General features: G+C 43.4%; 1 protein-coding gene across 1 annotated transcript in view; it reads left to right on the plus strand.

Annotated features, from left to right (window-relative positions):
• Window positions 1-5229: 5229 nt before the first annotated feature.
• LOC136652533 (vomeronasal type-2 receptor 26-like) overlaps window positions 5230-24675 on the plus strand; it is a 49915-nt gene continuing 30469 nt past the window's right edge. The window contains exons 1-5 of the mRNA XM_066629473.1: window positions 5230-5520; window positions 7304-8134; window positions 8806-9018; window positions 11527-11653; window positions 12545-12630. Coding sequence (XP_066485570.1) covers window positions 5230-5520; window positions 7304-8134; window positions 8806-9018; window positions 11527-11653; window positions 12545-12630 — 1548 coding nt within the window. The remainder of the gene's footprint in view (window positions 5521-7303; window positions 8135-8805; window positions 9019-11526; window positions 11654-12544; window positions 12631-24675) is intronic.

Consider the following 24675-nt stretch of genomic DNA (forward strand, 5'->3'; position numbering starts at 1 on the left):
TTCGATATTTCTGGTCATGATCCAATAACCGAATTTCTTCTGAGCATTATAAAGTGCTGCTTCTCAGTACTTTTACTACAGTACACTTATAGTATACTTAAATCGGGCCCTTTTCTTTCAATGTTCATCATCTAGATCTCAATCATAATGATCTCTAGGTTGATGCATTAGACCAGAATAAGCACCCAACACTGCTGCACTGGTGGGGTCACTGGGTCGGAAAGAGAGAAATTGCGATATGCCTTCTGTGGTATCATGAAGAGGTGTGGAAGGTGCATACTGCATCGGCTGACACCCTCAGGGGGATGGAACCACTAGTGGCCGACGTTTTGGAAACCTTTTAGACTCTCCGTATTTATGAATAATAGCATCAAGTTATATGGGATTTAAATGTTCTATATGGGAATAGTAATTGCATGCAGAACATAAATGGAACAAACCATGTTGAATTATCTGCATTCTATCACACATTGGGCCATTTAACCCCCCAAAAGAAAACACAACTGCCTTATGCAACAAAAAGTGAATTTGCTGAACTCAAAACTCACCAATAACACTGATAGTTCCAAGAACCAATGATGTGTTATTGTGACACAGCAGGCAACCAAAAAGGTGCACAAATGCAGAGATGGACAAAACCAGTGCAACTTGACTTCAGTCAAGTTATGAGTCTCCACCCCCTTTAACTTGACTCGAAAAGGAGCCCAAACAAGTGGACTTTCCGAGTTGCCTAGAGCATTCTGGGGACTCTAAAAGACTCAAGTCCTGACTTTTTAGGTAAAAAAGGCAACTGCAGCTCTGTGGACAAAAATGGAGCTGCTGCCAGGGTCTGTGTGTGTATGTTGGAGTTCTCATTTGCTACTCCCCTGGTATCCCCATCCCATCTGTAAACAAGGTGGGAGGGGGTGGAACAAACTGCGTGAGAGTGGGGACAGAAGCGGTGAGAGGCAGGAGGGTCACATGCAGCAGCTGGCAGGTTTACCAGTACGACCCACTCCTTTGCAGCTTGACTCAGAAGTAGTTCCACTGTGGCCAGTCATTCAATGAGTCTGCTGAAACCATGCCATTTCTTCTGGATGACTATCAACCACCACTACCCTTGGCCAACTTGGGCCAACTACCCTTCCCATACTTGTTAGGGGAAAAACCATCCAATGATTACCAGTTCCTTCAGAGATGGACAAGAAAGCCTGCTCCCACCTCCCCCGCTTCTCAGTGCAAAACCAAAACATTAACCCTTCCCTGTCTCCTGGCTGGAATTTCCCTGCAGACTCAAGGCAGACTCAATTCTGCATGCGTGGGGACTCATTTTCAAGTCAGTGGCCTGGACTCAAGTACCTTGCCAGAGTAAATCATACCTGATGTTTTCAATGATGCCAAGCTGGTCACTTTTAGTATGCTGACTTTCTGCAGTGTGTGGATCTCATTCATTCCCACCTACTTAAGCACCAAAGGGAAATACATGGTCGCTGTACCTGGGGCATTTGCCCCTTTTAGGCAGATCTGCTACTGCTACGAGTTGAAAGTAGGTCTTGAAAATCATGCAAAACAATGTGGAAAAAAATGGGCTCAGTTGCAATTGGAAAATTTCATGCACATCAGTTACAATTGCAATGTAAAGAAATGATTATAACAGTGACCTATCCTTATTCTGCCTTACCCCTCGAGTTAGAAAGGATTAACATGTACTAAAACACACAGATAGACCACAGATTCAATAATAATTATGCAATCACTATAATAATAATAATAATAATAAACTATGCAATCACAGCAACCCACATCTAGAACGTCCTTGTAATTGACCCTTCCTCTCTGCCCCAGACATAAAGCAGAGGGCAACACCCAAAAACATTTGTCCAAGAGTTCAAGTTTGAAGTGAAGTGAGTGAACTTTGTCATAACCAAGCATGGACTTTGCTAGAGGCTTCTATCAGTGCTTTGACTGCTGTCATGGCAGCCTAAGAAATTCGACAATGTGGTACTGTAAATGTCATGCATGCCTGGGTTTTACAGAGTCTTAGTTTATAGATTTGGAAAAGTCAACTACCTAAAACACTGTAGGATTGTGGAGCTCAACGTCTTAGCTGAATCCACCAATACAAAACCTGAGAAGGCACCAAAGTCCAGTTGCATGGATTCACTCATTAGTCTTTGAATGTACTTCTGCAAACTTCCATCTAGCATTTTTCTGTCTTCCATAATCAGTATTAAAAAAAAAAATCCACAGAATGCTCACAGAAGGCTAAACTCCAGATCTGTGGACAAAAATGAAGCTGCTGCCAGGGTGTGTGTATATGTTGGAATTCTCATTTAATACTGCCCTGATGTCCTCATCATATCTGTAAACAAGGTGGGAGGAGTGGAGCAAACTGTGAGTGCGCAGACAGAAGTGGCACAAGGGAGGAGGGTCACATGCAGCAGCGGGCAGGCTTACCAGTATGACCCACTCCTTTGCAGCTCTACTCATAAGTATTTTCATTATGACCAGACATTCAATGAGCCTGCTGAAACCATGCCATGACTCCTGGATGGCTATGAATTACCACCACCACCACCCATGTTGCTTTCTTCCCCCTTTTCCAGGGGAAAAACCTTCTTCCAATTATCACTGGTTCCTTTAGAGATGGACAAGAGAGCTCACCTGCCTCCCCCCAGTTCTTTCTCAATGCAAAACCAAGACATTCAGTCTTCCTTGCCTCTGGCTGGAAGGGCCCTGCTGCTTGCCCGGTCTGAATGATGGCCCCACAATGCCTTTCATGCCTCAAAAAAAATAAGCAAGCACACCCAGACAGAGACACTTGATTCTGCCCGCGTGGGGACTCGTTTCCGAGTCAGTGGCCTCAGACGCGAGTCAGTGCCAGAGTAAATAATATATACCACTAAATATAGTAATATACTTTTATAGTATTAATAGTAATATTACTATTAATATAGTAATAGTAATAAGGCAGAGTAAATATACCACTAAAGTCATAGCATGGGGTGGCTGCTTTGCCTTCTTTTTTCATTTTTTTAATAAGTAAAAGAGCAGTTGGAGGACCTGGCAATTGGAGCAGAACTTTGAGGATGTGGCCACAGTTCTTTAGGACTTTGCTCTGGCTTACTCCTGATCTCACTACTATACAATATTCCAGTGGTTGCAAACTTTTTACAGGCCCTAGAGGCTGCTGTCTGATTTATAAACAACACTGAGGTGTGTGGCTATAATGGTGGTTGGGCAGCAGTACCCCCCCCCAATTTGCAGTTTGTTTAACCCTTGATGAACAATCTGCCCTGTTAGTTTTGCAACCGAACAAAAATGGGGTCATGTCCCACTGGTGGGTTTCAGACTCACAGTTTGGGAACTGCTGCACGATTTGAAACAGAACGATGTTTGCCTTGACAAACCATTTGGTGCTTCTTTCTGTTTAAATTTTCACATAGGGGCATGATGGGAAGTGTAACCATATGTCCTAAAGTCCTAAAGACCCCACCCCACCCTCCACCATTATTCTGCTTTGTTAAATGTTGCCCCACTGCTATTGAAAAAAACACCATGTTTTATGTGTACACCATGTATAATATGATTTGGCCCACCTGTGTAACATTCCCTTAACAGTTTTATTTACCATAGAGTAGCTGATCTGTAATGCGGGGTGAAATCTGAACTGGAATCACAGCAAAGGCAACACACATCTCACATCTCACCATGATCTAAGTACAGACTGCGCTCCGTAAAATTGCATACCATTTGATCTTCATAAACATGTATGTTTTTCATTTCACAAAGACAATCAGGGAGATGTTTAGGTACTCTGTAGTTATCCAGAATACTGTCATTTCCTTCCTTGTGCAGTTGGTAAGAAATACATCCATATTTCAAAAGGAGTTGGATATATCCTGAACTGTATCAGTGCCCCAGGGTGGAACAGAGATCACCAAGCATTTCTTCTATGGATAAATACTTTTAGGAGGAATCTCTGTGGGCACATATGCTGCTTCCATGTGGCTCCAGAGTGAGGCTCTAGCGAGGTGCCTGCCATAGAGATATCATTGTAGCTGGAACTGTAGTTCAGGATGCATACGTTCAGATGTAACTGGGTTAGACATGCATTTGTAGCCCTGTGGTTGTTTTTGCTCTTCTTGCTGCTGCTTCTCCCTTCTCTTGTCTGTTGGGAGGATGTGCCCAGTAAATGTGAATTGGAAGGAAGCTATGGTGATACTAGGCTAGGTGATGCTGTCATTGGTGGGGTCTTATCTCTTATATGTCCTGTACACACTGCAATCAATTTTCAGAGACTACCAGCAATGGAGGGAGTCAATTTCACGTAAGTTATTTCTTGTTTGGTACCCATCATGCTATTTGAAATATGAAGACTAGGGATCAAACAACAGCATTGGGGTGATATTTCAACAGGTGCAGCTTGTTGGGAAGAACAGTTTGGGGATGGGGCTGTGCCATGGCCAGGAAGGGAGCGGAGAGCATTGAAAGCAGCTCTGTTTATATCCTACCCCTTTCCTGGCCACAGACTACCTACATATGTCCACTTGGACTTGCACCAGCAAAATCATAGGCACAGTAGGTGCATTGTAGCAGCTAAGACTTGCTTCAGGACAAAGGAAGAAATGTTCCCTTACCTAAACATTTTTGTTCTGCTCAGATGAACGTCATTCCTGCACCCCTCTTCCTTACACCTCTTTAGTTTTGCTTCCTTTTCTAATCGTACTTGGAATGAGCTTTTCACTGTAGAAGCATATATCCAATAACACGAGAGTCATTGTCCCCTAAAATCGAGTGCTGTGTGGTTCAGCACTAAAAACGACATTGTTCTTGACACTGATTGGCCAGAATGCACTGCTCACAATGACAACAGCCATCAGTCATGCCCAGGATGAACTACACTGTAGTAAAACCGCCCTCAAGGAAATGCTATTGCAGATGGAATTACTGTACACGTACATGTGATGCACATGAGATACAAGGGAGGGCACCAAGATGCAGGTCTCCTGTTGTCTTATTTATTATTATTATTATTTATTATTTATTGGACATGTAATCCGCCATTGTCCCGAAAGGGCACCCAAGGCGGGTGTGTCTTGTGTGCTCCCTGAGGCATCTGGTAGGCCACTGGGAGATACAGGAAGCTGGACTTGATGGGTCTATGGCCTGATCCAGCAGGGCTCTTCGTATGCTCTTATGTTCTTATGATAGACCTTATTTCTGCCTCAATGTCAATCTAATTTCAGAATGCAGTACAAACATTATCAGCATGTCCTGGCCTTCATTTTTGCCATTCATGAGATCAACAGGAATCCCAACCTCTTGCCAAACATGACCTTGGGTTTTAAAATCTATGACAACTTTTTTGAAGGAATGGCAACATATAAGTCCATCCTGGATCTATTTTTCAAACAACAAAGGAATGAGCCCAATTACAAGTGTGATAAGAAAGGAGATGTCTTATTTGTCATTGGGGGATTCATGGTAGAGTATGTCATCCGAATGGCCAACATTCTTAGCCACTACAAGTTTCCACAGGTATGTACATTCAGATGCATGAATGGGTGGCATAAAACTGCTCTTCGCTTCTTATATTATTTGGGACTTTATCAGTGAATCCCCCTTTTTTTAGCTTGAAAAAAATTGCAAAGGGGCAATGCAATGCAATAAGTAAGTAAATTGTTTTTTTCAAAAGAAGTAACCATTTGAGGAGGTCCTTGAGATCTCAGTTGTATAGGAGGACATAAAATGACTGACCAGCAACCCAGATGTGGGCAGAGAGACCTTCAGCTCAAAATAATAATAATAATAATAATAATAATAATAATAATAATAATAATAATAATAATAATAATAATAATAATAATAGTATTTATATGCCACCTTTCTTGGTCATCAGATTTCTCCTCAGACTTTAATTCAAGGCAGTTTGCATAGTAAGGTTTTCTAAACCCCCATCAGAATTTTTATAAAAGGATAGCCTCATTACTAAGAAAGCCTCATTAAAAGAAAACCTAATTACAGTTGAATTCCTTCCCAGTCTGGCCTCCCTCTGGCTGCTTCGCCTCCCATGCAACTTGATAGCAACTCCTCTCTGTCACAGATGGTCAACTAGTTATCAGCATGTCGACAGCTCTCAGATACATCTGGTTGTTTCAAACTGGTGTCCTCAGATCTTCAGGCACACATGGCAGCAGCTCTACCACTGAGCCAGACCTCCTGCACAAAATATGTCTTTCAGTATATAAAACTCAGGTTTGTTTCCCAAGAAAATGTGTCATAAATACAGCCCATTATATAAACTGTTCTTCAGCTTAAGCACACCAATCTTGTTGCACTGATTTCAACACTGCTTAGTCATGTCTCATATTCTGGGGATACAAACCAGATATAAAAGGTGATTTTATTCTTTTAAAAAAATGGAAACTTGAAGCTCAGTCAAAACAATAGCTTGGTCTGAATCAAATACATTACCCATTTCAGGACATTAAGTGATGGCTTGTGGACATGGTGAAAGCAAATGTAACAAATTCAGAGCACAACCCTATTGCATGTCTACAAGTCTCCCTATGTTCAATGGGGCTTACTCCCAGGAAAGCATGTTTAGTGTTGCAGACTTGCTATAAATTCTAGGCGCAATAAGAGCTGTTTAGTGCCGCCAGAACTACATGTTCTCCACTCCATCTTCATATTCCAGTCAGTTTTGGGAAACCGGCCTCCTTCTTTTACCACCTGGTGTGCCCACAGGCCCGGAGAGCTTTCACACTGGCAAGGTGTAACGCTCTTCCATCAGCCTTGTTAACGGGCAGGTTCAGCGGTATCCCCTACTTAGAGAGGAAGTGCAAGTGTGGTAGGGATTGCGTTGAGACTTTAATGCATACCTTTTTTTATTGCCCGCTACATGTTGTGTCACGCAAGAAATTTCTAGGTCCATTGCTAGCTAGGATGCAGGGCTGGGAGGATTCAACCATGCTTCAGTCTCTCCTTTCCACTCCTGATCCTGAGACTCTGGATAATGTTGCTTCCTTTTTATCTGGGGTAATAGCCAGGCAGAGCCCTGGGACTCTGGGCAGTGACTGATGTTTTTGCTTATGTTGTGTTGTCTTTGTACATTCCTGTCTTGTTCTGTTCTTTCTCTGTATTTTATGCCAATAAAGGTCTTACTGAACTGAAAATTCTAGGCGGGAATGTCCAAAGACACATTGTTCAGTATGCTTAAAGTATCATCGATAAGCAAAAGTCTGGACTGTAATAAACACTTTGGTATGGAAAACAGTGGTTAATTTTCAAACCTGTTATGAGCCATGTTTCCCCCTGCTAGATTACCTATGGAACATATGAGATACCAGTCACAAGAAATAATTTTCCTTTTATGGCAATAAGGGAAGGTACTCTGTACACCGGAATAGTCCAGCTACTACTGCATTTCCAATGGACGTGGATTGGTCTCATTGTTTCAGAGGCTGATAGTGGAGAAGGCTTCCTGCAGAGGCTGACACCGCTGCTGGCCCGGAAGAGCATTTGTGTTGCCTTCTTAGAAAGGACTGTCGTTGCCAAGGATCTTAATTTCGACACCAATAAAAATACAGTCACGCACAATATATTAAGTATACACTCCAAACTTTTGTCCATGACAGCCAATGTTGTTGTTGTTAACGGGGACACTCAGACTCTGTTGCTATTGGTAGTCATTTTACACACTGCTGAATTTAAACATAGAATTGTTATAGGGAAAGTTTGGATCACACCACCTCAGTGGGATTTCACCAGCAATATTGAGGACTGCTGTGCAAAAACATTCCATGGGACTTTGTCTTTCACAACCTCCACAAGGCCCGTGCCAGGATTTCAGGACTTCCTTCAGACTCTAAAGCCTGATAAGTCACTCACACGTTTTCTCTGCATTTTCTACAAATTTGCATTTGGATGTTGCCATGATGGGGAATTTAAAACTTGTAAACACTGTACCGGAGAGGAGAAACTGGAGAGCCTGCCTCAGTCTCGGTTTGAGATGGAGATGAGTGATCAGAGCTACCGCATTTACAATGCTCTCTATGCTGTAGTGCATGCTTTGAATGCCGTATATATGTCCAGACCAAAAACAATGCTGAACAGAAACACATCCAAACTGGTGAACATTGAACCGTGGCAGGTATATTCCTCACTGTATTGATATGGTTATGTATGATAATGCTACTAGGAAGTGTGGATGGAATGGGTGGTGCGGGTGAAATCATGTCCCTGGGCACTTGGGGTGGACATACTGCAGAAGCTAAGCTGATCTGGATCTTGCAGGACCTTGAAGACAGGCAAACTGGGTATCCCAGATGCAATACTTTAAGTTGCAAAATGAAAGAAAGGTGGAATATAAATATTTATTTTATTGTGAAAACCAGCCACTAGCATTGTTAACACAAAGCTCCCTGGAAACCTTTGAGTAGGGGAACAAATTATATACTTCAATAAGGCTCAACCAATTCAGCTTTCTATCACCAATGCAGCTGCAGTGTAGCCCCTAGGCCTCTGTGACTACCCCCAAACTGCAGGATTTAGTGCATGCCCCATTGGCATAGCTGCATCAGTGCTAGAAAGTTGGATAGGATTGGGCCCATAGATATGGAAACCTTGGATATGATGGTGAGCTGGGAGGAAGATGAGGAAGATCTGCCAAGCCTATTCTGTTTTTAATGAATGAATAAAATGTTCTTGTAACTTGTACATCTCAGGTTTACAGGTACCTTTTTTTTGACGAGGGGTTTGGTAATTCAGTGTACAATATGAAGCTATCAACTGTTTTCTATTTTCCATTTTTGTCTAATCTAGATGCACGCTTTTCTGAAAAATGTCCACTTTAACAATGGTGCTGGCCATGAAGTCTGGTTTGCCCAGGACGATATGTCATCTGGACTTGATGTCATCAACTGGGTCACTTTCCCCAATAAATCCTTCCTTAAGATTCAAGTTGGAAAGATGTCTCCAAGTCTAGAGTTTACCATCCACGATGATGTCATTGTGTGGAATAGCAGATTTAAGCAGGTTGGGCTAAAATCCTTCAGCAAGGTGACCCCCTCGTTTGCCTGGGAACATGATTTTACCCACACCACCCAAGCATTCCTGAACAACTGAACACACCTGGAGTCATGCACTGCATACAGTGGTGGAGGCATGACTGAGAGACCTTTGAGATGTAAGGGAACATATTTTTCGCTTGCCTCTGCATAGGCCCCTGACAGCTTATGGGTCTCCTCATGCCTATGCCAGCTATATAATTGGTATAAGCCCAAAGAGACCCAGGCAGTGGAGCAGGTTGAAAAATAGGGAATACGATCCGAAATGCATGACTGCCATCAGATCAACCCCTTCCTTCCCTGACACACCCCGGCTCCTTCCCTGAAGTGTCCCATTATCTTCTTCACTGCCCATGGCCCACCCCCGCCGATATTGTTCAGGTCTTGTAGGAATGCTACAAATACACCATTAGTACACATGCATAATGTTAAATATCTTAATCCACTTTAATCGAAACCAGGGGTGCCCAAACCCCGGCCCTGGGGCCACATGTGGCCCTCGAGGCCTCTCAGTGCGGCCCTCAGGGAACCCCCAGTCTCCAATGAGCCTCTGGCCCTCCGGAGATTTGTTGGAGCCCGCACTGGCCCGACGCAACTGCTCTCAGCGTGAGGGCGACTGTTTGACCTCTCGCATGAGCTGTGGGATGAGGGTTCCCTCCACTGCTTGCTGTTTCACATCTGTGATGCAGTAGTGGCAGCAAAGGAAAGGCCAGCCTTGCTTTGTGCAAGACCTTTTATAGGCCTTGAGCTATTGCAAGACCTTGATTCATTCATATAAGTTCATCTTTAATATATTCATTTATGTAAACTTATGTAAATTTATTCAAATTTTAAATGTAAATTAATTCTTTTCATCCCCCGACACATGCCCCGACACAGTGTCAGAGAGATGATGTGGCCCTCCTGCCAAAAACTTTGGACACCCCTGATCTAAACCCATACTGGATCATTCCTCTATGGACACAGAATAAAACTATTTTAAACATATTTGCAAGGCACATAGCATGTCATGTTGATTAACCAAATACTTACATTGAGATAAACATGGAGATAAATATCAAATAGATAGTTGGGTTTTGAGGTGGGCCCCATCTTTTAACAAGTTGAAGCCCAGTGGAAAAAGAATGGCTATAGTGGGGGGCATTAAAAGAGCTTCTACTTATGTCCCTATTTTTTATTCTTAGACATTACCCCAACAGAATCTAATTGCTATTTGTTGTTGGCATCCTTCAGTCTCGGAAGACTATGGTGTCACGCTCTGAATGGTGGTTCTGGAACAGAGTGTCCTCTCCAGTGCGCGAAGCCTGGGTAAAGTAGGTATGGAGGATAGGCTGTTACCCATGCAGCAAATCCCCCCTCTCCACGTCGCTGAAATGGTCCAATGGAAAGGCAGAGGCCAATACGGTTGGTTCCAGCGGCGTCGCAGGAGTTGCCAGAACATGACTGTGTTCAGCCATGAACTGCCTCAGGGACTCTGGCTCCTGATTTTACCTCGAGGTTGACTCCTGAAGCTTTTTCCATAACTGGATGTGGCATATATGGGGTGAGGGTAAAATGTCCTGGGGCGCCACCCCTCTGAGCCAGATGGTTCCCCTGCCACCATCCTCACCCCTGCTGCCATCCTTGCCCCCTCACCACTGCTTTTGGCTGCCCTCTGAAGGCATAACAGGGGCTGCAGATGCTACACATGTCAGATCTTTAACATTTTCCAACATGCATACCATGGTAGCATCAAGTCTAATATATTTAAAATGAAGAGAAGTGAATGGAGACACGCCTGAAATTGGTTCGTGAACAACCTAATTGATCCTGAACCACAGTTAGCTGCCACCCACACCCGCACCACCATCCACACCTCCCAACTGCCATTTTCGACTGCCCTCTGGAGTCCTTCTGGGATCCGGGAAGGCGGCACAAGGTCAGCCCTCCCGAGGCCTTCTTAAAAGCCCTTCAAACTGTCACTACTGGTTTTCTGACAAAAACTGGAAGTAATATATAAAAGCACTTGAAGGCCGCTGGAACGCCAGAGGAGGCTACACGATGGTAAGGGGTAGCAAACACTGGGCAGGCAGCATTCTGTGATCCTGGCCTCGGGCGGCATAGGGGCCAGGAATGTCAGTGCTACTGAGCCAATTCCCTGATGAAATAAATGCATGCTAGGTTTTCTGCTAGCAGAAGGGCACATTGGGAATAAAATCTAATAATGATGCATTTCCTGTTTCATTTGGCTCTGCCCTGAGCTCTTTTGAGCCTCAGTAGGAAAAAGAAATCTCTCTACCAAAATGGGAGTATAGAACTCTCCCTGAAATCAACAGAACAGAGTTTTCAACAGGTCTCTCACAGCAGGGGAGTAATCTGTTGCTGGTCAGGTGAGCTCCTGCTCTCGATAAGCTGAAGTGCACTGAAAGGGAAGGATGGTCATGGTGGTGGGCATTAAATATTCGCTTCAGTGTTTCTCCCCATTCTTTGTTCTTAGAATCTGCCTCGTTCAACCTGTGTTGAGAGCTGCCATGTTGGACACAGCAAGACGGTTCAAGAGGGGGAAGCAATCTGTTGCTATGATTGTACTCCATGTCCTGATGACATGATGTCTAACCAGACAGGTGAATGGAAGTGCACAGATTTTCCAGGAGATATTTGCAAATACTAGTCCACCCTAAAACCATAACATATGGCTTTGTATTGGCCTGCTCTTCTCCAAACACTTAAGTTTATGATGCACTGATTCTTAAAGCTAACACTGATTAGAACTGCAACAAGGGAGGCACCTTGAAAGACTTCAGAGGCAGTCCATCATACAGTTAAGTGCACTTAATCCCGCTGGTGCCTATCCCTTGCTGCATTTGGTCAATCCCCTCATACTAAACACTGGAGGGCTAACAAGGGAAAGGAGGAATTCTTGTCCAACATTTGCTTTCAACCTCCCATCATTCTTATGACTTAATAGTTCTACTGACACTCTTTGTCCTTTTCAGACGCAGTTCATTGCTTCATATGCCCAGCAGATCAGTACCCAAACAAGAACCAAGATCAGTGTATCCCCAAACGCATGGCCTTCTTAACCTACTATGAGCCCTTAGGAATCAGTTTGGTTTCCTTCACTTTTTCCTTCTCAATAATGACAGTTTTGGTGATATGGATCTTTTTAAGAAACTGGAACACTCCCATTGTCAAAACCAACGATCAAAACCTCACCTGCATTCTTCTCACCTCCATCCTCCTATGTTATCTTTCATCCCTGCTTTTCATCAGCAAACCTGGAAAAGTCTCCTGCCTTCTCCGCCAATTAGCTTTTGGCATCATTTTCTCTGTGGCAATTTCTTCTTTTTTGGCAAAAACCATCACTGTGGTCCTGGCCTTCATGGCCACCCAGCCAGGGAACAGGATGAGGAAATGGCTGGGGAAAAAAGTGGCTCACTCCATTGTTCTTTCCTGTTCCCTCATTCAAGTGGGGATTTGCACTGTTTGGCTGTCCACCTCTCCTCCTTTTCCAGATGTTGACATGCACTCCCAGACTGAGCACATCATAGTGGAGTGTAGTGAAGTGTCGATCATCATGCTCTATTCTGTCCTGGGCTACGTTGGTTTTCTGGCCCTCACCAGCTTCACAGTCGCTTTCCTTGCCCGAAAACTGCCAGATACTTTCAATGAAGCCAAATTCATCACCTTCAGCATGCTGGTCTTCTGCAGTGTGTGGATCTCCTTCATTCCTGCTTACCTGAGCAGCAAGGGGAAAGACGTGGTGGCCGTGGAGGTCTTTGCCATCTTGGCCTCCAACACTGGCCTCCTGATTTGCATTTTTCTCCCTAAATGCTATGTTATTGTTCTAAAACCAGCTCTCAACTCCAAGCAGCTGCTAACAGAGAAAAGAAGTAATTAAATCAGGCAGGAGGTCCGGTCTAGGGGGTAGAGCCTCCGTTTGCCTGAAGATAACATCCACAGGTCGCCGGTTCGAGGCCACCGGCACCATGCGACCTTGAAGCGGCTGACAAGCTGAGCCAAGTTATTCCATCTGCTCTGAGTGTGGGAGGATGGAGGCCAGAATGTGAAACCAGATCAGAAAAAAACATCTGAAATGTTATGATTCTTGAAAGGTAGAACCTTCTTTCAATTGTAAAAATCCCTACGGGGATTTAAATAGCCTGCCTATGTAAACCGCCTTGAATAAAGTCTGAGGAGAAATCTGACAACCAAGAAAGGTGGTATATAAATAACTGTATTATTATTATCATTATCATTATCATTATCATTATCATTATTAGGGCATTTTTTCTAATGGAACGTGGGGGTTCCAGCACCTTTTTGCAGGGGCCCCTCCCCTTTGGAGTCATTCCAGGAGGGGGGGAGCAAAACAGAGGCATTCGCTGGGTGGGTGCTGGGGGGTGCAGAGAGGGCGGGCGCCTGGCCCCTGCCTGACCGCACAATGACCCCCTCCTGCCCCATCTCCAAGCTCTTGCCTGAGCCCAGCCTGCCTCCCCTCCCCCCGCACTCTGCTTCCCCGCACAGCTTCCAAGTCAGTGGAGGGCGTGGGGGACACGCGCCAACACCAAGGAGGAGGACGGACAGCCAGCCAGCCAGCCAGCCAGGGAGACAGACTGCGGCACCCACGGAACGCCCAGGTACTGGCTTGGCAGAGGAGGAGGGGAAGGAAGCTGGCTGCTGCAGCCACGTGCCAATCTGCAGCAGGAGCCTAAGCATGTCTACTCAGAAGTAAGTCTCATTGTGCTCAATGGGGCTTGCTCCTGGGAAAGGGTGCATAGCCTTGCAGCCTGAGAGCCCAAGCCTATGCATGTCTACTCAGAAGTAAGTTCCATTGTGTTCAATGGGGCTTACTCCCAGGAAAGTGTCACAGCCTTGCAGCCTGAGTAGACAGGCAGAGGAAGGGCTCTGATGCTGCAGTCCTCTCCAAACCTTCCTGGGAGGAAGCCCCACTGCCTCTAGTGGGACTGACTTCTGAGGAGACAGGCACAGGATTGGGCCCTGAGGCTGCCATCCTATCCACAGTAAGCCCCATTCACTATAATAGAACTTACTTCTGAGTAGACAGGCACAGGATTGGATTCTAGGGCTACCATCCTATCCACAGTAAGCCCCATTCACTAAAGTGGACTTCTGAGTAGACATGCATAGGATTGGGCTCTTAAGCTGCAATCCTAGGCACTTTCCTGGGAGTAAGCTCTAGTAACTAGATCAAGACTTACTTCAGAGTAGACATACCTAGGATTGGGCTCTTAATCCTGGCAGAGATATATATCTGCACCCATTTTCACATGCTAAGGGCAGGTGAAAAGGGATTCTACGTGTGTACAATGTGCTGTCCAGCCTTGCCAGAGATCCTCCTCATCCCCCACAAACATGCCAGTGTTTGCAGCTCCTCTCCAGCAATGCACAGCAGCTGCTCAGGGCAGCAAAGAACATACAATTGCATGCTAAGCGCCTTCCCAAAGACACAGAGTATTTTGATACCTGAATTAAACCATATTTAATCGCTTGTTTGCAAACGTAGCTGTTTCTATGTGCACCCAAGGACCCCTCTCGTGTAAGAATTCCTTTTTTGTTCTTACTCCCACAGTTGCTTAGAGTAATTTTCCTACATGGAACTCATGTAAGCCATTTTTCGGAATCCATTCACTGCTTCCTCTCCTCGAAGTAGTGCTGCACTACATACTACACGCTACAAGTGCACCTGTACAGTATATTTCCCCATGTGTAGAAAAAGTAGCTAGGGGGAAGGGGATGTGGAGAATGACAGCTCAATCCTATGCTCATCTACTTAGAAGTAAGTTCATCTTTAGGGGGGAAGCACATAAAAATATTTTATTTCTCCAATAAAAAAATAGTTCAAAAATAAATAAATAAATAAAAGATTAACAAGTTGTGAGTTCCTGCACCTTTTTTATTACAAAAAAGCACTTATTTATTATTATTATTATTATTATTATTATTATTATTATTATTATTATTATTATTATTATTATTATTATTCTAAGATGACAGTTGTTATCTCTATCGATAAGGGTGTTCGTCAGGGATGCATTCTAGCCCCTTCACTTTTCAACCTCTTTCTATCTGATCTCCCCTCCTATTTTCTAACCAAAGGGTCTCTCTCCCTTCCCTTAATGGTGTTCCTGTACCCCTTTTATTGTATGCGGATGATGCAGTTCTGCTTTCACTAACAAAATCTGGTCTTCATCAAGCCCTCATTATTTTTCAGGATTACTGCACATCCAATGATTTGACTATCAATGCTAACAAAACTAAAATCCTGGTATTCTCAAAATCTTGGTCCCCGTTGACCTGGAGGGTAAGCCATTCCACCAACGAGCAAGTGCCCACCTTTAAATATCTTGGCTTGCTTTTCCATTATCGACTTACTTGGGCAGCCCATAGGAAGTTAACTATCGCCACTTCGAATCATCACCTTAAGGCGATTACTCGCTTCCACTATAGCACTGGTAATCAATTCGTACCTGTCGCTCTCCAGATCTTCAGAGCTAAGATTGTGGCCCAACGATTATACGGTGTCCCTATATGGATTAAGGAAGTCAACAAAACCCTGGACCGAGTTGCGGCCATTTTTTTTAGGCGGATTCTCGGAGTTCCAAATTCCATCTGGTTAGCAACGCTGACTCTCGAGTTCAAAGTCCATCTCCCTTCAACCACAGCATGGGCTATAACATTTAAATTTTGGCTCCGGCTTCATTTTTCCCTCCCCCCCAATTCCCTTCTCAATGACCTGTTAAGAGACCCTTTTTTGTCTGGTTGGTTTTTAAACATTGATTCCAAATTGAATTCCTTAGATCTTTCACTGGAATCTTTAGTGGGCCTTGATGTTAACAGGGCCTATAAGCTAATCCAGTCTAGGTTTTGGGAAGCTGAATTTTCTTCTCTTTCCGCAGATCTTAACCCAGTTTGTTCCCCTCTTTTTTTTGGTAGGGGAAGGGATTCTTTGTAGTCCAAACTATTGGAAATTTTCTATATTTCTGAGATTTTTTCTAGTCATGGATATTTCTGGTCATGATCTAATAACCCAATTTCTTCTGAGCATTATAAAGTGCTGCTTCTCAGTACATTTACCACAGTACACTTATAGAACACTTATCACCGGCCCTTTTCTTTCTGTGTTCACCTTAAAAAAAGTAAGCGAGCACAGCCAGACAGAGACAGACTTGATTCTGCATGCGTGGGGACTCGTTTCCGAGTCAGTGGCCTCAGACCTGAGTCAGTGCCAGAGTAAATGATATACAACACTAAATTCATAGCATGGGATGGCTACTTTGCCTTCTTTTTTATTTTTTTAGAAATCAAATAGCAGCTGGAGGACCTGGCAAATGGAGCAAAAGTTTGAGGATGTGGCCGCAGTTCTTTAGGACTTTGCTTTGGTTCTACTCCTGATCTCACCACTATACAATAGTCCAGTGGTTTGCAAACGTTTTAGAGGCCCTAGAAGCTGCAGCCTGATTGATAAATGCCAAGGAATGTGACTATAATGGTGATTGGGCAAGAGTGCTCTCCCCCCTTCCGATTAGCAGCTTGTTGCTCCCTTGATGCACAGTCTGCCCTGTCAGTTTCACAACCAAACAAAAATGGGGTCAAGTCCCACTGGTGGGTTTCAGACTTCCCATTTGGGAACTGCTGCACAATTTTAAACAGAACGATGTTTGCCTTGACAAACCATTTGGTGCTTCTTTCTGTTTAAATTTTCACACAGGAGCACGATTGGAAATGTAACCATATGTCCAAAAGTCCTAAACACCACTACAATCCACCATTGTTTTGTTACATTAAATACCATCCCCACTGTTTTTTAAAAAAAATTCCAACAGACCATTTTTCATATGTAGTATAATAAAAATTGGCCCATCTGCCTAGCACTCCTTTATCAGATTTATCTAACATATAGCAACTAATCTATGGAAAGGGGTGAAATCTGAATGGGGACCACAACAAAGGCAACCCACATCTCACCATGATCCCAATTCAGACTCCCTTCTACAATATTGCATACCGTTTGATCTTAGTAAACATTTATGTTTTTCATTTTACAAAGACAATCAGGGAGATGTTTAGATACTCTGTAATTATCCAAAGTACTATTATTTCCTTCCTTGTGCAGTTGGTAAGAAATACATCCATATTTCAAAAGGAGGTCGACATATTCTGAACTGTATCAGTACCCCACGGAGGAACAGGGATCACCAAACATTTCTTCTGCAAAACATTTTGGGGAGAAATCTCTGTGACCGCACATGCTGCTGAGTGAGGTTCCATCAGGATGCCAGCCACAGAGATATCATTGTAGCTGGAACTGTAGCTCAGGATGCAGAAGTTCAGGTGCAGCTGGGTTAGACATGCATTTGCAGCCCTGTGGTTGTTTTTGCTCTTCTTGCTGCTGCTTCTCCCTTCTCTTGTCTGTTGGGAGCATGTGCCCAGTAAATGTGAATTGGAAGGAAGCTATGGGGATACTAGGCTAGGAGATGCTGTCATTGGTGGGGTCCTGTCTCTTTTACATCCTGTACACAATGCAATTAATTTTCAAAGACTAACAGCAATGAAGAAAGACAATTTCTCATAAATTATTTCTTGTTTGGTACCCATCATGCTATTTGAAATATGAAGACTAGAGATCAAACAACTGCACTGGGGTGGAATTTCAACAGGTGCAGCTTGTTGGGAAGAACAGGGTGGGGTTGGGGCAATGCCATGGTCAGGAAGGGAGCGGATATCATTGAAAGCACCTCTATTTATATCCTATCTCCCTTCCTGGCAACAAACTACCTACACATATCCACTTGGACTTGCAGCAGCAAAATCACAGGCACAGTAGATCCATTGCAGCAGCTAAGACTTACTTCAGGACAAAGGAAGAAATGTTCCCTTACGTAATCATTTTTGTTCTGGTCAGATGAACAACTCCATTCCTGCACCCCTCTTCCTTACACCTCTTTAGTTTTGTTTCCTTTTCTCATTGTACTTGGGATGAGTTTTTCACTGTACAAGCATATATCCAGTAGTGTGGGTGTCATTGTCCCCTAAAATTGAGTGCTGTGCAAATCAGCACTAAAAAAGCACACTATTCTTGATGGGACAAGAACCTGACACTGATTGGCCAGAATACACTGCTCTGATTGACAATAGCTGTCAGTCATGCCCAGGATGAACAACACTGTAGCAAAACAGTGCTCAAGGAAATGCCTTTGTGGGTGGTACTACTATAAATGTATATGTGGTGCACATGACAATGTGCTAGACCTTATCTCTGCCACAATGTCAATCTAATTTCAGAATAGAGTACAAACATTATCAGCATGTCCTGGCCTTGCTTTTTGCCATTCATGAGATCAATAGGAATCCCAACCTCTTGCCCAACATGACCTTCGGCTTTAAAATTTATGACAACTTTTTTGAAGGAATGACCACATATAAGTCCATCCTGGATCTACTCTTCAAACAACAAAGGAATGTACCCAATTACAAGTGTGGTATGAAAGGTGATGTCTTGTCTGTCATTGGGGGATTCACGGTAGAGTATGTCATCCAAATGGGCAACATTCTTAGCCACTACAAGTTTCCACAGGTATGTCCATTCAGATGCATGAATGGGTGGCATAAAACCGCTCTTCACTTATTTTATTATTTGGGACTTTATCAGTGAATGCCCTTTTTTAGCACACCAATCCTGTCGCACTGATTTCAATACTGCTTAGTCATGTCTCATATTCTGGGGATACAAACCAAAGAGGTGATTTAAATCTTTCAAAAAATAGAGACTTGAAGCTCGGCAAAACAATAGCTTGGTCTGAATCAAATACGTTATCCATTTCAGGACATTAAGTGATGGCTTGTGGACATGGTGAAAGGAAATGTGTTGTAACTCATTTGGAGCGCAACCCTATGCATGACTACTCAGAAGTAAGTCTCGTTGTGTTCTATGGGCAGTGGCATAGCTAATTATTGAGTAGTCCAGTGCTAAGCTCAAAATGTTGCCCCGGAAGTGATGTCACAACCAGAAGTGACGTCATACCCGGGCTTTTAAAAAAGTGGAAACTGGGAAGAACACACCTCCTCCTCCCAGTAGCTCACCACCCACTTGCTCTGCTTTCTCAGTGGCATAGCTAAGGCATCTACTTTCTCCCACAGGTCAAAGAAGATTTGTAGCCCCCCCCCCCAGATAAAATAAATGAAAAGTGTGCCCCTGATGGGTTCAAGATACTGTAATGGGGTGAAGAGGGATGTTTTTTCTCCCCTTGCTAAATGTAAGAGGGGCACCACTTGAAAAAGAGCCTTTTGACCCAGAGAGCAGGGGTAAACAGTATTATGATACATGGAAATGAGAGCAGACTGATATTAACACCTTCTTGGTTTCATGCTGTATCATGACAATATGTCATTGCAACAGGTCAATAACATAACAACATGTCATTGGCTCTCAGAACAATTAGTGTCATAGGTCCATTTTGAGTTAAGAAAATCCACTTTTTGTTCCAAAAGGCAGTTGTTTTTATTTTCTGGTTAATTGGCCACAACTTTTGATAGAATACAGATATTCCAATGCCATTTTGTTTCATTGCATTCTGCATTAAATTACCTTTCCAATGATATATAACATGATGGTATTATTCATACATACCACTATTTTCACAATATTGGTCACTAGTGTCAAGCTCAGCTTGTTGTCCCGCTAAAGCTTGATGCCCGGTGCAAGTGCTACTCCCTGCACCCCCTTAGCTAAGCCACTGTCTACTGGCCTTCCTCCCAGGATAGTGTGCATACGATTGCAGACTTACTATAATTTATTGATGGAAATGTATACAAGGATATGTTGTTCAGTATACTTAGCATATCATTTATAAGCAGAACTCTGGATTGAAATAAATACTTTGGTTTGGAAAACAGTGGTTAATTTTCTAAGCTGTTATGAGCCATGTTTTCCCCAAATAGATTACTTATGGTACATATGAGAAACCAGCCACAAAAAATAATTTCCCTTCTCTATACTGGATGGCAATAAGGGAAGGTACTCTGCACACCGGCATAGTCCAGCTACTGCTGCATTTCCAATGGACATGGATTGGTCTCATTGTTTCAGACGATGAGAGTGGAGAAGGCTTTCTGCAGAGGCTGACACCATTGCTAACCCGGAACAGCATTTGTGTTGCCTTCTTAGAAAGGACTGTTGTTGCCAAGGATCTTAATTTTGATCCCACTCAGAATACATTCTTGCAAAACATATTCAGGATAAACTCCACACTTTTATCGACGACAGCCAATGTTGTTATTGTTGAAGGGCTCTCAGACTCTGAAACCATTGGCAGTCATTTTATATGTAGCTGAATTTATACATAAACGTCTTATAGGGAGGGTTTGGATCACGTTACCTCAGTGGGATTTCGTCAGCACTGTTTACACTGAGGGCTTCTGTGCAAAAACATTCCATGGGACTTTGTCTTTCACAACCTCCATGAAGGCCGTGCCAGGATTCCAGAACTTCCTTCAGACTCTAAAGCCTAAAAAGTCACTTTCATGTTTTCTCTGCTTTTTTTGCAAATCTGCATTTGGGTGTTGCGGTGATGGGAAAATTAAAACTTGTAAACACTGTACAGGAGAGGAGAAACTGGAGAGCCTGCCTCAGACTCTATTTGAGATGGAGATGAGTGATGTGAGCTACCGTATTTACAATGGTCTCTATGCTGTAGCACATGCTTTAAATGCCATATATACTTCCAGGCCAAAATCAATGCTGAACAGAGACACAGACAAACCTTTGAACATTGAACCCTGGCAGGTATATTCCTCACTGTATTGAAACGGTTATGTATGGTGCAATCCCAAGCACAATTACTAGGAAAATAATTGGAGCACAGTAGAAATCACTTCTATGTAAACTTGCTGTGGATTGAACAGGTGTTGGGGGTGAAATCATGTTCCCAGGCACATGGGGGGGGGGCATATTGCTAAAGCTAAGCAGATCTGAACCTTGCAGGATTCTGATGACAGACCTCTTGGATATCCCATGCACATTGCTTTATAGCCCAAGCCTATGCACGTCTACTCAGATGTAAGTCCATTGGGTTCAAAGGGGTTGACTCCTAGGAAACCGAATAGGGTTGAAGCCTTAAGTTCCAAAATGTAAGAAAAGCGGAATATAACAGGAACATGTGATTCAGGTCGCGGGTGAGTCAGAACTGCCCCTTTGTAGCCCATGGAAAAGTGCCACAGCTGTCCCGCCTGCTTAGACCTGAGGAGGCTCTCTTTACATCAGAGAAAGCAGAAGCAAGGAGAGGCTTCTCAAGTGTAAGCAGGCAAGATTCCAGCACCAATGAGCTGCACCGTAGCCCCAAGTAAAGGAACAATTGTTCCCTGACCTTGACAAGGCCTCTGTTACTACCCTCACTCTGCAGGATGCAGAGCATGCCCCTTTGGCATAGTTGCATCAATGCTGCAAAGTTCGGATTGGGCCCATAGATGTAGACACGTTGGATATGATGGTGAGCTGAGAGGAGAGGAAGATGTGGAAGATCTGCCAAGCCTATTCTAATACTTTTCAATAAATGAAAAAAGTTCCTTTAACTTGAACATCTCAGGTTTACAGGTGCCTTTTCTGACCAGGGGTTTGGTAATACAGTGCACAATATACATTGAAGCTATCAGCTGTTTTCTATTTTTGTCCAATCTAGATGCACTCTTTTTTGAAGAATGTCCACTTTAACAATGGTGCTGGCCATGAAGTCTGGTTTGCCAATCAGGAACTGTCTTCTGGACTTGATGTCATCAACTGGGTCACTTTCCCCAATCAATCCTTCCTTAAGATCCCAGCTGGAAAGATTTTTCCAAGTCAAAAGTTTACCATCCATGATGAGGCCATTGTGTGGAATAGCAGATTTCAGCAGGTAGGGCTAAAATCCTTCAGCATGGTGACCTCTTCATTTGCTTGGGAACATTCCTGAACATGAGAGCATTCCTGGAGGCATGCACTGCATGCTATACAGGGGGCATGATTGAGAGGCCTTTGAGAAGTAAAGGAGCATACTTTCCTCTTACCTCAGTATAGGCCCCTTTACAGCCTAGGGGTCTCCTTGTACCTATGCCAGCTCTATAATTGGTATAAGCCCAAGTAGAGCCTGAGGGTGGGGAGGCTTGAAAACTAGGGGATAGGATTCGACATGCATGACTCCCACCAGATCAACCCCTCCCCTCCCTGACCAACCCCTGTTCCTCCCCTGAAGTGCCCTATTACTCCTCCTCTCTGCTCAATACCCAACCCTGCCAACAACTTACTTGAGTTTCCATTTGTGGCAGCCAGAAAGTGTCCTGCAATGCTGCAATGTGAGTCCTAGCAGTGCAGGGTGACCAAAGGATTTTACCCCTGAAGTGCAATCCTATACCTGACTACTCAGAAATAAGTCTCACTATGTTGAATTGGGCTTAATGCCAGGAAAGTGTATATAGGATTGCAGCCTTACAGTCACAGTTGGTATTGTACAAGTCTTGTAGGAATGCTGAAACAAACCATTAGTACATATACCTAAAGTTAATATCCAAATGAATTTTAACTGATATATTTTCCCCAAACATCCAAGAAGCTGTAAATCTATCCACACTTACCTCCAGTAAGACCCATTGACTATCACTGTTAAAAGCATATACATAGTAGCCTGTTAAAAGTACAGATCTGAAACATTTCCCCAACATACATACCATGGTAGCATAAAGTCTCATATATTAAAAATAAAATGCACATTGAAATGAATGGAGACCCATCCAAAATTGGTTCGCGACTCACCGAATGGGTCTTGACCAACAGTTTCAGAAACACTGAATAAGACTGCAGCCTTAGAGTCACAGATCGGTATTATCCAGGTTTTGTAGGATTGCTACGACTACACCACTAGTATACATGCCTAAAGTAAATATCCTCATCCACTTTAACCTAAACTTGTACTGGGTCATTCCTGTCCTCTACAGACACAGAATAAAATCATTTTAAACATATTTACAAGGCACGTAGCCTCTCATGTTGATTAATCAAATATCTGTATTGAGAAAAAGATGGTAAATACCTATATTGAGAAAAATATCAAATAGATAGCTGGGGTTTGAGTTGGGCCCCACCTTTTAACAAGTGGAAACACACAGAGAAATGGAGGATCTCCATTGCTTTCTTTTACCACAGTCTTTCAATTTCCATTTGCAAGTCTTTAATATTTGGCAATTTTCTCCAGTTCTTTATTTTCTACTCAACTGTTACCAGGTATTGCATTGTCTACTGTTCTGACTTTCTTATTCTTCTTATCAGTGATGGTCACATCTGGTGTTTTGTGTGGCAAATGTATTCTAAAATCCCAGAGCACTCTGATTTCTTCATTCTTTGCCAGCTTTTCAGTTTTGTGGCAACTGGTAGTTACTAGTAAGGGCCATATATGATAGAATCATGAAGCTTATTTGTTGTCATTCACTAGGAAATAAGCCACCTTGCTCAGTAAGGTGGGATATAAGTGTATAAATAAATAGTTGTGAATAAATTAGGAAAATTAAAATGCTGTTGGATAATTTATTGTACATTTTGCCCTAAAGGGAGAAAAGCAGTGGAGCAGAGGCAATTTTGATAGGAAAAATGAGTCAGGGGAAATGAGTTAAGGCACACTTCCACCCTCCACTGTTCTAGTCAAGTTCCTAGTCCCCATTGTTGCTTTTCACTAACATTGTTAGTTAACATTCCATTGCTTTTCTTGGTGCTTAGGAGAGAGAGGGGCAACATACCAAAACAGCCATTTTCCTTGGCACAAGCCGAGACACACTCTTTCCCTTATTACTCACACATTCAAGGATTGAGTCCTGCTATCTCTGACTCACATGGAAACTTTAACCTTGAACCTCTGGCCATCATACCTTGTCCTCTCAGGTGCACTCAGATCCCCACTAGTCACCATCACTACAATATTCCAAGTCACATGCAAAAAAGAACTGGAGGAATCACCTGGACTCGTCTTCATGTGAGCCAAAGGCAGTCTCCACTGGTGGTTTCTCTGAAGCAATGCTGCTGTTCCTTCCTTTGCTGGGTTATCTAATGTCAGTGCCCAACAGTGGGAGATGAGGTCATAGTGCCATCCTCAGGCACTCCTGCGGTATTACCAATTGTTTTCTTTTTTTTCTTCTACCAAATTTGTCACTTGTTAAGAACATAAGTTCCACTAAATCCACTAAATCCAGGAGAGTGCCCGCATGGCTAACCAGCCAAGTTAGAGAGGCTGTGAAGGGCAAGGAAGCTTCCTTCCGTAAATGGAAGTCTTGCCCTAATGAAGAGAATAAAAAGGAACATAAACTGTGGCAAAAGAAATGTAAGAAGGTGATAGGGGAGGCCAAGCGAGACTATGAGGAACGCATGGCCAGCAACATTAAGGGGAATAATAAAAGCTTCTTCAAATATGTTAGAAGCAGGAAACCCGCCAGAGAAGCGGTTGGCCCTCTGGATGGTGAGGGAGGGAAAGGGGAGATAAAAGGAGACTTAGAGATGGCAGAGAAATTAAATGAGTTCTTTGCATCTGTCTTCACGGCAGAAGACCTCGGGCAGATACCGCTGCCCGAACGGCCCCTTCTAACCGAGGAGTTAAGTCAGATAGAGGTT

The sequence above is a fragment of the Tiliqua scincoides genome, chromosome 5, assembly GCF_035046505.1.
Source record: "Tiliqua scincoides isolate rTilSci1 chromosome 5, rTilSci1.hap2, whole genome shotgun sequence".
Classification (NCBI taxonomy): domain Eukaryota; kingdom Metazoa; phylum Chordata; class Lepidosauria; order Squamata; family Scincidae; genus Tiliqua; species Tiliqua scincoides.